The sequence below is a fragment of the Triticum dicoccoides genome, chromosome 4B (assembly GCF_002162155.2).
Source record: "Triticum dicoccoides isolate Atlit2015 ecotype Zavitan chromosome 4B, WEW_v2.0, whole genome shotgun sequence".
In the NCBI taxonomy this organism is placed as follows: Eukaryota; Viridiplantae; Streptophyta; class Magnoliopsida; order Poales; family Poaceae; genus Triticum; species Triticum dicoccoides.
In genome coordinates this window covers 534,361,143-534,372,928 of record NC_041387.1, presented here as the reverse complement: position 1 = coordinate 534,372,928, position 11,786 = coordinate 534,361,143, and the positions used below count along the sequence as shown (strand labels likewise).

At 48.3% G+C, this 11,786-nt stretch overlaps 1 protein-coding gene across 1 annotated transcript; it reads right to left on the bottom strand.

Annotated features, from left to right (window-relative positions):
* Window positions 1-7,487: 7,487 nt before the first annotated feature.
* Window positions 7,488-9,749, bottom strand: LOC119291311 (cyclin-D5-3-like). Its single transcript, XM_037570048.1, has 5 exons — window positions 9,093-9,749; window positions 8,900-8,986; window positions 8,474-8,762; window positions 8,244-8,392; window positions 7,488-8,153 (listed from the first exon to the last, which is right to left on the bottom strand). The coding sequence occupies exons 1-5, from the start codon at window positions 9,372-9,374 to the stop codon at window positions 7,968-7,970; spliced, it is 993 nt and encodes a 330-aa protein (XP_037425945.1). The 5' UTR covers window positions 9,375-9,749; the 3' UTR covers window positions 7,488-7,967.
* Between the last annotated feature and the right edge of the window lie 2,037 nt (window positions 9,750-11,786).

The window sequence follows — 11,786 nt, the reverse complement described above, 5'->3', positions numbered from 1 at the left end:
TGGAAGCGGGTAACATACGGAGCATGATGCTTGTCCCAGTCCTTTATCTTCCACTGCCTTCTCCTGTCCAACCTGCGTGGTACAAAACCAAACATTAGCAGAATCAAAAGGAGTGCCGATGCTTAGTCAATACACAGACATGCTCTCTTACCTATGAAGTGCTTTGTCTGTGTCCACCCAATCCGGCGGGTGAGGCTGGAACAGACCAAACTGACGATACACGCGATGTGGCAAATGAAACTCAACCGCCCAGTCGCATATCAGTGGGCACCGCATAAGCCAGAGATCCTTATCCCGCAAGCACATCGGGTTCAAGAGGAACTCCACGGTGTACCCAAAGCTCTCACCCGCGCCATATGGCTGCCATACCACCTATGAAATAGGGCAACAATGCAAAATCGATGACTATTTTTCAAGCAAGCATGAGAAAGGACTGAAGTAATGACCTCCATACCTACTCAGGCGTAATCATGTCCAACTCGGCAATGTACTTTTGGTACATGAGATTGACATCGTTCGTCATCTCGAAAACCATATCCCACTTGTAAGCCCAAGTGGGGCGCCGTAATTCGTCATGTTCATCTTCATACCAAGGATTAAACCTGACGCTCTTCGGACGTCCAACAGGCAGACGCTCCCAGCTCCATACAGAAAGTAGAAGCAGATTACCACCAATGCCTGCACTATCTGTGATCCTGCAACACACATCGTTCAGCTGCATATGAAAGAAAAACAATGTTAACTTGACAGCAAGCTTGCATCGCTAATGAAGAAATGAGTTGATCACAAAACAGACCAACTACCTGTCGGTACAAGTAGGCAAGAGTCGCTGAACCCCAGCTCCATTTGCTATGGAAGACGGTCAAAGCCTTCAGCCACATCCATGGAGCATTCTTGCCAGTGGAGTCAGGAAACAAAGTCCTCGATGCAACGTACCACATATACACACGAGCATGTGTCTGGATCACATCATCAGTGGCATCCGGAGGGCACGTCGCAAAGTTATTTTGAATCCACGTGAAAGCAGCTCCGGCTGCTTTCCTTTCCCTCTTCTTCTTCTCTTCTCCCTCCTCTACATCAGCCTCAGCCTTGGTAGGAGCCATACCGATAAGAGCAATCATCTGCTCGCGCCACCCATCAGAATCGGTGCTCATACAGAGAGGCCTCCCGTCGATAGCAAGACCGATGATCAATGAGACATCCTCGAGCGTCACGGTCATTTCCCCAGTCCGAAGATGGAAATTGTGTGTCTCCGGCCTCCAACGATCAACAAGAGCGGACACCAGTGGAGCATTCAGATTCGGCTTGGACCGGCTGACCAACTGAATCCACGGGAGTAGTCCTGCCTGCTTGATGTACGGTGTGTACCGCTCATCGTAAGGCATGGCAGGACCAGAGACCCCGTGATACCGAATCTTCAGAGGTTCAAGCTTCTGCAAAAAAACAAGTAATGACAAATCTTAGGGCATGTAAATTTCAACTAAAGGCAAATTTGCAAAATATTTAGATTACTAGTTATTACCTTCTCCTTCTCGCACATCATGTAGGCCCGGTGTTTCGTGTCGTGGACATCGTCCAGAAGCCAAACCATCCTTACAAATTTCAAACAATAAACATATATGAGTTCATCTCAAATATCGGTAAACACTCAACATTTCATATTTGTTCATCTAAACATCTCATATGTATTCATCTACAAGAATCTCAACATCTCCTTCTCACACAATGAATAAATGAATGTAAATTCTCATATATATCTTGTATGACATATGTGTTCAAATAAATCAACATCATATTTCAAATAAACTCAACATCTAATATATATCTAAAAAACTCAACATCTCACATATAGCTACAAAACTCAACATCTCATAATTATCTACAAAACTAGGCATCTCATATATATCTAAAAAAATAAACAATCTAGGTTTCACTAACAAGAATCATATACTACCGGATATGACTACACATCCTCCATCACAACACACAATCTTGGACAAACAAAGATCCAAACCAAGCAAATCAAAGGTCGAAAGAACATGCGGTGCCCCCATGTTTGGTTTTGGTAATTGATGACAATCTCTATGGACTAATGGTTGCCTTTAGTTATATTTGAAGGTTTTGTCCATAGGCTTTTCTTGAAGTCCATGTGTTGGTTTCAAGGAGTTTATGAGTTGACCAAGGTGCTATTAAGGAATTATCCAAAGATTGGTCATGTGAGTGTTGAGCTTATTTCAAGCATGTCTTGAAGAAGAAGATTGTGTGATCATTCATTTTTACCTTCAAGACATCATCCAAATGAAGAGAGTTGGAAAGATTCAAGGTTGATCAAGACTAAGTCAAGAGTGAATCAAGTTGATCAACACACAAAGCGTACAAGATGTACGGAGAGGGATCAAGCGATCCCATGGTATGGTAAGCATTGTCAATTACGCTTTGTGTACTAACCCATGATCTTTGTGAGAGTTCTTTGTGGGGTTATGTTGTGGTGTGCAAGTCCAAGTGAAGCATCACGAAGAGATCAAATGCTTGAAGCTTGCCGTCCATTGTGGTAACAATGGACTTGTGAAGATGTGCGGAAGAGTGGCTCACCCATAGTGGAGTATGTGGGAGCAATCAACTAGTCTTCATCGAGCCAACGTAATCAAGAAAGGTGGTCCAACTTGAGGGAGTCAAGATCGTCATCATCTAGCTCAAGTGGACCATGTGCAAGGCAAAGGTTTTCCCTTGATAGGTTTTCCATTTTACCGGTCTCATGATGATAGTTGGGAGACCGGGTTTTAGGTTCGCTTGCCGTACTATTAAGGGGGGCTCTTGATGAGTAACTTGATCGTATCATTCGTAGAGAGCTCAAACCATTGCATCCTTGCATCATCTTTCTTAGTTCTTGTTTGGTTCTCTTTGTGAGATTTGGAGCTTATGGTCATCTTGATGACAAGCTCGGGTTCATCAAAAACGGAGTTCACCTGCTTCTTCTATGATGTTTTCGATGTTGGAGGTTATGCCGGTTCTTCTCTCTTGGAGTGTTCACTCCTCTATTTCTTAGGCATACCTCCCCTGCCTCTTCTTACTATAACCTAAAGCTGTTTTGATGCTACTCGTTGTCTTGTATCCAACAAGCTTGAGTTTGCTTAATTCGGGGCTCATTTGCAGAAGTTATGGCAGTTCTGGTTTTCCTTGGAGAGTTCTTGTTCTCGCGGAAATGGCATAAGGTTGGCACATGCGGTAGTACCGTTGGACCGACACGGCAGTACGGCATATTGCCACAAGCGGTAGTACCACTGTCCCACAGCGGTAGTACCGCCCATGGCCATAAGCGGTAGTACGGCTCCGGTTCCGCGCTGGTACCGCCTCGACTCGAGACGTGGTTTTCTCGTGTCGGGTTCAGCCGCAGTAGTAGCAGCAATAGGAGCGGTAGTACCGCTCGTGTGCGGTAGTACCGCGGCTACTACCGCCCCTAGTACCGTTGGGCCAAGCGGCAGTACCGCTGTGGCCAACGGTAGTACCGCTGGCTCCAGCGGTAGTGCCGCTCATTCGGCTCTGCCTTGCCCTCTGTTTTGCTCCAGTCTCTGTGTTCTACCGCCCGGGCGGTAGTACCGCTCCCCTGAGCGTTAGTACCGCTCGTGCGCGGTCTGAGCACATAACGGTTGGATTCGGGAGCTCCTATAAAAAGGGGGTCTTCTTCCCCATTCAACCTTATCCTTTGAGCTCGTGTTCTTCCCCCATTGTTGACCTTCTTCGAGCTTGCTAACTCTCAATCCCTCCATGGATTCTTGCTAGTTTTTGAGGGAAAAGAGAGAGGAGATCTAGATCCACATTTCCACCAATCACTTTCTCCTCTATGTGAGGGGAACCCATTGGATCTGGATCTTGGAGTTCTTGGTGTTCTCTTTCTTGTTCTTCCTCTCATCTTCCTTCCTAGCATTAGTTGCTTCGGTGGGATTTGAGAGAGAAGGACTTGGGCACTCCGTGTGCCCTTGCCATTGCATTTGGTGCATCGGTTTGAGTTCTCTACGTGATACGTGGAAGTTAGAAGCTGAGAAGCTTATTACTCTTGGGTGCTTGGTACCCTTGAGCTTGTTACTCTTGGGTGTTTGGACACCCTACAGCTTGTTCCTCTTGGGTGCCTTGGCGTCCTAGATGGTTGGAGTTGTTCGGAGCTCAATCATTGTGGTGTAAAGCTCCGGGCAAGCGTCGGGGTCTCCAATTAGGTTGTGGAGATCGCCCCGAGCAATTTGACGGGTACCGGTGAACGCCCCCAAGGGCTGCCAAAGTGTACGGGTTCGATGATCGCCCCTAAGGGTCGCCATTTGTACGGGTTCGGTGACCGCCCTCAAGGGTCCCTTAGTGGAATCACGGCATCTTGCATTGTGCGAGGGCGTGAGGAGATTACGGTGGCCCTAGTGGCTTCTTGGGGAGCATTGTGCCTCCACACCGCTCCAAACGGAGATTAGCATCCGCAAGGGTGTGAACTTCGGGATACATCGTCGTCCCCGCGTGCCTCGGTTATCTCTTACCCGAGCCCTTTACTTATGCACTTTACTTTGTGATAGCCATTTTGTTCTTTCTCATATATCTTGCTATCACATAGTTGCTTATCTTGCTTAGCATAAGTTGTTGGTGCATATAGGTGAGCCTAGTTGTTTTAGGTTTTGTGCTTGACAAATTAACCGCTAGGTTTATTCCGCATTTGTTCAAGCCTAAATCGTAATTATTTTAAAGCGCCTATTCACCCCCTCCCCTCTAGGCGACATCCTCGATCTTTCAAAGGTTCCACCTAATCTTGGGCAAATCCCTAAAATTGCAACGAATTTACGGAGGAAAAGAAAGGGAACGGATGAGTTCACATACTAGGAGGGATTGGAGATCAAATCCAGGCCTCAAAACTTCAGATCTGAGAGGGGGTGTGGGGGGATCCAAAGGGGGCGCCGCCGCCGCTCTTCTCTACAGAGAGCAACTTCCTCAGAGGGGGAAGAACTGCCTACGAGGGGCTGGCCCGATGCGGCCTAAGTCAAAGTGCAGCGCCCAAGTGATAGGCGCTGCACTATACACAGTGTGGCGCCCTAGCCTTAGGCGCTGCACTGCTGTCTGTGGGGCCGCAACTGGACCAGGACTGCCACGCTGGCAGGAGGTGCGACGCCTAAGATCGAGGCGCTGCACTGTAGGATGCGGCGCCTCGCTGTCGGGCGCCACACGAAAGGGTCACCATTGTGAAAAAAATTCGTGAGCAGGTCAGTTTGTGATTTGATTTTGCCCTCAGGTTAAATATGTGATTTCTGCCTCAGCAATAGCTGCCGACCTGTTTTTTTTCTTTTCTTTTACGGGCTGCCAGCCAGGCACAAGACATCAGAGCAAAAACTTCAACCATGTCATGTGAACATTTTTACTGTTTTGACCCATTGATGAAAGTTTAGCACGATTTGACCCTAATTTGAAACATTTTTCGGATCTGACCCATTTTGAGACGCCAACAGTCATGGCGTCTTGGTTACTAGGGAAACGCCATGGTCTCCGGCGTCTCGCCCTGGCCCATCTCAAACGAAAATTACGGACATTGCAAAGAGGAGACGCCATAAACGTTGGCGTCTTGGCACCTTGTACGCATGCAACCGGCTTGTTCGATTATATATTGACGAAGCATGCAAGTCTGCCCGGCCAGCAACCTCCAGTCTTTTTTTCTTTCAAATTTTATCCCTTGCCAATTGCATCTTATTATTTTTCTATGAAATACTCCCTTCGTCCGGAACTACTTGTCAGAGAAATGAATGTATGTAAACGTATTCTATTTCTAGATACATTTATTTTTATCCATTTTTTCGACAAGTATTTCTAGACAGAGGGAGTACGTGTTTCAATATTTGTAAAACTAGTATGTTCACTCCCTGTAAAAAAAGAGACTGGTATGTTCACAGGTCAAGAAAAGAAAGAAAGACTAGATATCACCGTTGTTTGCAAACAAAAGAAGAGGTCAGTTTGCCAAGATTTGACATTGCAGTGGCCACAATCCAAACATGAAGAAAATACCAACATTTTGGTCATCCCATCTCCAACGGGACCTCAAATCGCTGTAAATGCCTGAATCATGGTGATGAGGACGGACCAGACGACGACGGAGGTGCTGCCGGCCAGGGCGGTCATGCGTACGAGGTCACTGTCCGGTACCTCGCATAGTTTTATTTTTTTAGTTGAACTTGTCAAATATCATCCGATTTTAATGAAGTATGTCAAACTTTGCATGACTTCGGTCCACAATTTTCGTTTCAAATACTAGTTAATTTTTTTATTTATGAAGAATGAACATACTAGTCTTAAGAAATATTCAAACACGTATTTCATAGACGCTACTAGCAAGGCATATATAAAACTTGAAAAGTTGGACCGGAGGTTGCTGGCCCGGCAGAGTTGCATGCTTGGCTAAACACTAATCGAACAAGCCGGCTGCATGCGTACAAGGGTGCCAAGACGCCAAAGTTTGCGGCGTCTAGCCTTTGCCACGTTCGCAATTATTTTTTTTGAGTGGGCCAGGGCCAGACGCCGGGGAGCACGGCGTCTCACGTGTAACCAAGAATCCACGGTTGCTGACGTCTTGAAATGGATCAGATCTGAAAAAAGTTTCAAAGTAGGGTTAAATCGTGGTAATCTTTTGCCAATGGGTCAAAACAGTAAAAATGTCCTGTCATGTCGCCCTGCTTTTGACTGCATCGACAAAGGCTAAAAGAAAGAAAGAAAGAAAGGAGACGCAGCGGCAGCGCAAGGTCTGGTCACCCATCCACAGACGTCTGATCGTGCAAGGCGGGTGGTTTCTTCGGTCAAGATCCTGACACACACGGCCCTTGTACTTGAACATTTTCACAGGAACGCACCCTACACAGTTTGGGTCTTTGGGAGGGCATCAGAATCACCTCACCAGCTGGCGAGAGGAACCTCAAGAGAGAATCCTATTTCACCTGCCCTGGCTGGCTTGTCCAAGTACGTACTACTGTAGTAATTTTGCATTGCCTGATGCCACTACCACCCAAATACAGTGGGTTCAGAGAGGGGAAGGCAGTGCCGGACACCGCAAGAACAGCAAGCCAATGTTGCAAATAGCAGCGCGGGGGCGACCTGGTGGCAGGGCGCGCAATGGCCGCATGAGAATGGCCGCAAGCGAGGGCACAGTTGTTTTCACCCACAAATAACAGCGAGACAGAGCACCCAACCAACCACCCCCACTGCTGAAGCAGCAAGTGCGCACGGGGCTCGCAGATGAGGGGAGAGGACAGTCTGTTTCGGCATCTCAAGAGCATGGCATGGCAATGAGCCAAAATGGCATGACCCAACAGAGGCAAGGCAACCAAGCAGGCCATCATCATATGAATGAATGAATATCTGCTTAACTATTACGTACTGTATTACTTGTCACTGATGGAGTGACCAGAAGAGGACGAGAGGATAGAGGTCCAGCTAGCTCGCACACTATCCAAACACACACACATACACAAAGGAAGGAGAAAAAAATGGCTCCCCACTCATATCATGCCTAGGCTTTGTTGTGCTCTCTTTTCTTTTCACCTCACTTTGAGCTGAGCTGAGAGCTCTTTGCAGCAGTAGTGCAGTACTCCTGCTGGGACTTTCTCTCTCTACCTCTCCTCTTTACACAGCCTTTTAAAGCCTGGATGGGAAAGATCTCCTGAAAACCAAAATCTTTCCGATCCTAACTTACCAATCAGCTGCAATAATTGCACAATCACAAGAATCAAGTCCTGCCCCCTATTTAGCCACCACCACCACCAAAATCACTGCTCAAGCTAATGAAAAAAAAAGGGCTAAGGCTAGGGGGGGTGACAGAAATTAGCAGCAGCCAGAGTGCGAGCTGAACTCCAGCCAACATTCACACAGCTCCTCCTACTGGCCCTGAGGCGAATGGACCCTTCTCATCCACGGACTCATGTTCATCTAGCCTCCACCGCTCCTCCACCGGCTACTGTTCAACCAGCCCTCTCCACGGGGTCCTGTTCAACCACCCCTCCACGGCCCATGGCCATGGCGACGGAGGTGCCCGGGCTCCCGGCGGGGGCCGCGGCAGAGACGCCGGAGGAAGCCACCTCCCTGCCCGACTGCGTGGACCTGTCCTCCTCCTGAATCATCACGCTGTAGCAGGAATACACATGCCCCTGTGCCACGGAGAAGAGCATTTACACATCATTGCCCCTTTTCACCAACAGATTTCCAAAAAGGGAGGGGTTATTATGATGGGGGCTTACGGTGTGTAATTGCTGCCATGATGAGCCCAGGATCGCCTTGAGCTCCTCCTCTAGGTTCGGGGCCGTCCCCGTCCCCTCCCTGCCGCCGCGCGCGACCAGGATGGACGCCAGCGCCATGGTCGACGGCTGGTACTCCACCGAGCTCATCGCTGCACACACACACGAGAGCTCTTTTTAGTATGATCCGATCCGATGGGATGATGGGGTGGAACGGGAGAATGGTCTCTGACCTTTGAGGGAGGCGAAGATGCACTTGACGGCGCGCAGGACGATGGCCTTGCGCTCGTCGTGCCGGAACCTGGCCACGAAGCAGCTCAGGTACGGGAACGGGGTGCCGGCGATCATCTGCCACTTGAGGGTGCCGAGGACGAGGAGCTCCATGCGCAGGATGGAGGCGCTGTCGAAGTCGTACTCGTCCGGCCGGAACTCCGGCAGCCGCGGCACCCGGTGCTCCTCCACCTTGGCCGCCAGCGACAGGCACGCCACCGAGAGGAGCTGCAGAGCCCACTCCTTCCCCCTCTGGATCCCCAAAAACGGCAATGCGGAGTCAGGCATTACATCGAACACTCGACGGCACCACAGAAAAGAACAGAACGGAGCAGAGCAGAACAGAGGAGGAAGGCAATGGCGGCGCAGGGTGATTAATTATTACGTACATCGACTCGCCGCTGCGCCAAGAACCGATCGAGGTACGTCACCGCCACGTACGCCGTCTTCCCGCTGAAGAGGAACCTCGCGTTCGTCTGCCAACAAGCACGCATATGGAAACCATTGAACAAAGATCCGGTTTTGACAACAAATTTCGTCTGGGGAAAAAAAGGGCGGGTGTGGAAAGACGGCGCGCAGCACCTTGACAATCCAGTCGACGCACACGGCGCGCGCGGCCTTGGTCCACTCGTCCAGCTCCTCACCCCACGTGCCGCCGCCGCCGGCGCCCTCCTTGGAGAGCATGAGCGCGACGTACTCGTCGTCGCGGTCGAGGAGCAGGAGACCGTCGTCGGCGGCGAGGCGCGAGTCCGCCAAGCCGCCGTCGGGGCTATCGTCGTCGAGGAAGAGGTCGTTGCCGTCCTCGAGGCAGATGAGCGTGGAGGTGGGCGTGGCGGGAGCGGCGGAGGTGGACGCGTCCCCCATTGGCGCGTGAATCAATCACAAGAGGCCGTCCCCGTGCATGCGCGGGGAAAAAGGAAGGAAAAGGCGAGGAAAATGATCCAGCGGCGGCAGGGCACAGGGGGGAAGGAGGCGCGCGGCGCGGCGGATGAGTTGGGAGGAGGCGGAACAGAAATGAGAAAAGGATTCCTCCCCCGCCCGCGCGCGGCGAAAGGGGAGACAAATCTGCAGTTAGGGAGACGGATTGGAGAGAGAGAGAGGGAGAAATGGATGGGAAGTTGAGGTGTAGGTCGCGTGGCGCGTGGGCTGTGGGAAGACTCGACTGGACGGATGCGTGCGGGGTTTCGCGCCAGTGGTGGTGGCGGAGAGGCGGAAGGAAAGGGTAGGCGACGAGTGGCGTGGTCCGCCGGTCCTGCTGGCTGGACGGACTCTGCTTTGTCCAGTTGGGGGTGTACCTACGTACTACGCATCGTCTACGTGCATACTGGTCGCCGTTTGCGTTTTTTGTGACCGGATCTTGAACGTATCTGAGCATGGCTGCAAGCATTGCCGTATTCCTGAATAGCGATACTGCGAGAAGGCTCGTATTAATACCAGCTTTAACCCATGATGCCGGTTTTATGGAGAGCGTATCTCTGCATTTTCCTGCATGAAGTTGTGTGTATCTGTATCTTGTGTTTCTTTAGTACTGTTAATACATATTAAATTTATTAAAGGATGCATATTTATGATAAATATACTCACCAGTCCCTCCATCTACATGTATAAGTTATTCAATAAGTACATATCTTATCAAGATTTTGAAATAGTTTAAAATGGAACAGTCAAAGAAAGAGTTCTTGTCTGTGTTGCAAAGGTGTGAAATTGAGTAAGACTCAAATCCCGACCACGGCAGAAAATAGAAAAGAAGAATGAAAGTCATTCCCTATGCCTCAGTCATAGGTTCTATAAAGTATGCTATGCTGTATACCAGACCTATTGTATACCTTCCTCTGAGTTTGGCAAAGGAATACAATTTTGATCTAATAGTAGACCACTGGACAACGGTTAAGAATATCCTTAGTGAGGACTAAGGAGATGTTTCTCGATTACGGAGGTGATAAAAGAGTTCGTCGTAAAAGTTACATCGATGCAAACTTTTACACTGATCCAGATGACTCTAAGTCTCAATCTGGATACATATTGAAAGTTGGAGCAATTAGCTAGAGTAGCTCCGTGCAGAGCATTGAAGACATAGAATATTTGTAAAATACATACGGCTCTGAATGTGACAGACTCGTTGACTAAACTTCTCTCACGAGCAAAACATGATCATACCTTAGTACTCTTTGGGTGTTAATCACATAGCAATGTGAACTATATTATTGAATCTAGTAAACCCTTTGGGTGTCGATCACATGACGATGTGATCTATGGGTATTAATCACATACAGATGTGAATATTGGTGTTAAATCACATAATGATGTGAACTAGATTATTGACTCTAGTGCAAGTGGGAGACTGAAGGAAATATGCCCTAGAGGCAATAATAAAGTTATTATTTATTTCCTTATTTCATGATAAATGTTTATTATTCATGCTAGAATTGTATTAACCGGAAACATAATAGATGTGTGAATACATAGACAAACATAATGTCACTAGTATGCCTCTACTTGACTAGCTCATTAATCAAAGATGGTTAAGTTTCCTAACCATAGACATGAGTTGTTATTTGATTAACGGGATCACATCATTAGGAGAATGATGTGATTGACTTGACCCATTCCGTTAGCCTTAGCACTTGATCGTTTAGTATGTTGCTACTGCTTTCTTCATGACTTATACATGTTCCTATGACTATGAGATTATGCAACTCCCGTTTACCGGAAGAACACTTTGTGTGCTACCAAACGTCACAACGTAACTGGGTGATTATAAAGGAGCTCTACAGGTGTCTCCGAAGGTACATGTTGGGTTGGCGTATTTCGAGATTAGGATTTGTCACTCCGATTGTCGGAGAGGTATCTCTGGGCCCTCTCGGTAATGCACATCACTATAAGCCTTGCAAGCAATGTGACTAATGAGTTAGTTGCAAGATGATGTATTACGGAACGAGTAAAGAGACTTGCCGGTAACGAGATTGAACTAGGTATTGGATATTGACGATCGAATCTCGGGCAAGTAACATAGCGATGAGAAAGGGAACAACGTATGTTGTTATGCGGTTTGACCGATAAAGATCTTCGTAGAATATGTGGGAGCCAATATGAGCATCCAGGTTCCGCTATTGGTTATTGACCGAAAACGTGTCTCGGTCATGTCTACATAGTTCTCGAACCCATAGGGTCCGCACGCTTAAGGTTTCTATGACAGTTATATTATGAGTTTATGATTTTGATGTACCGAAGGAGTTCGGAGTCCCGGATGAGATCGGGGACATAACGAGGAGTCTC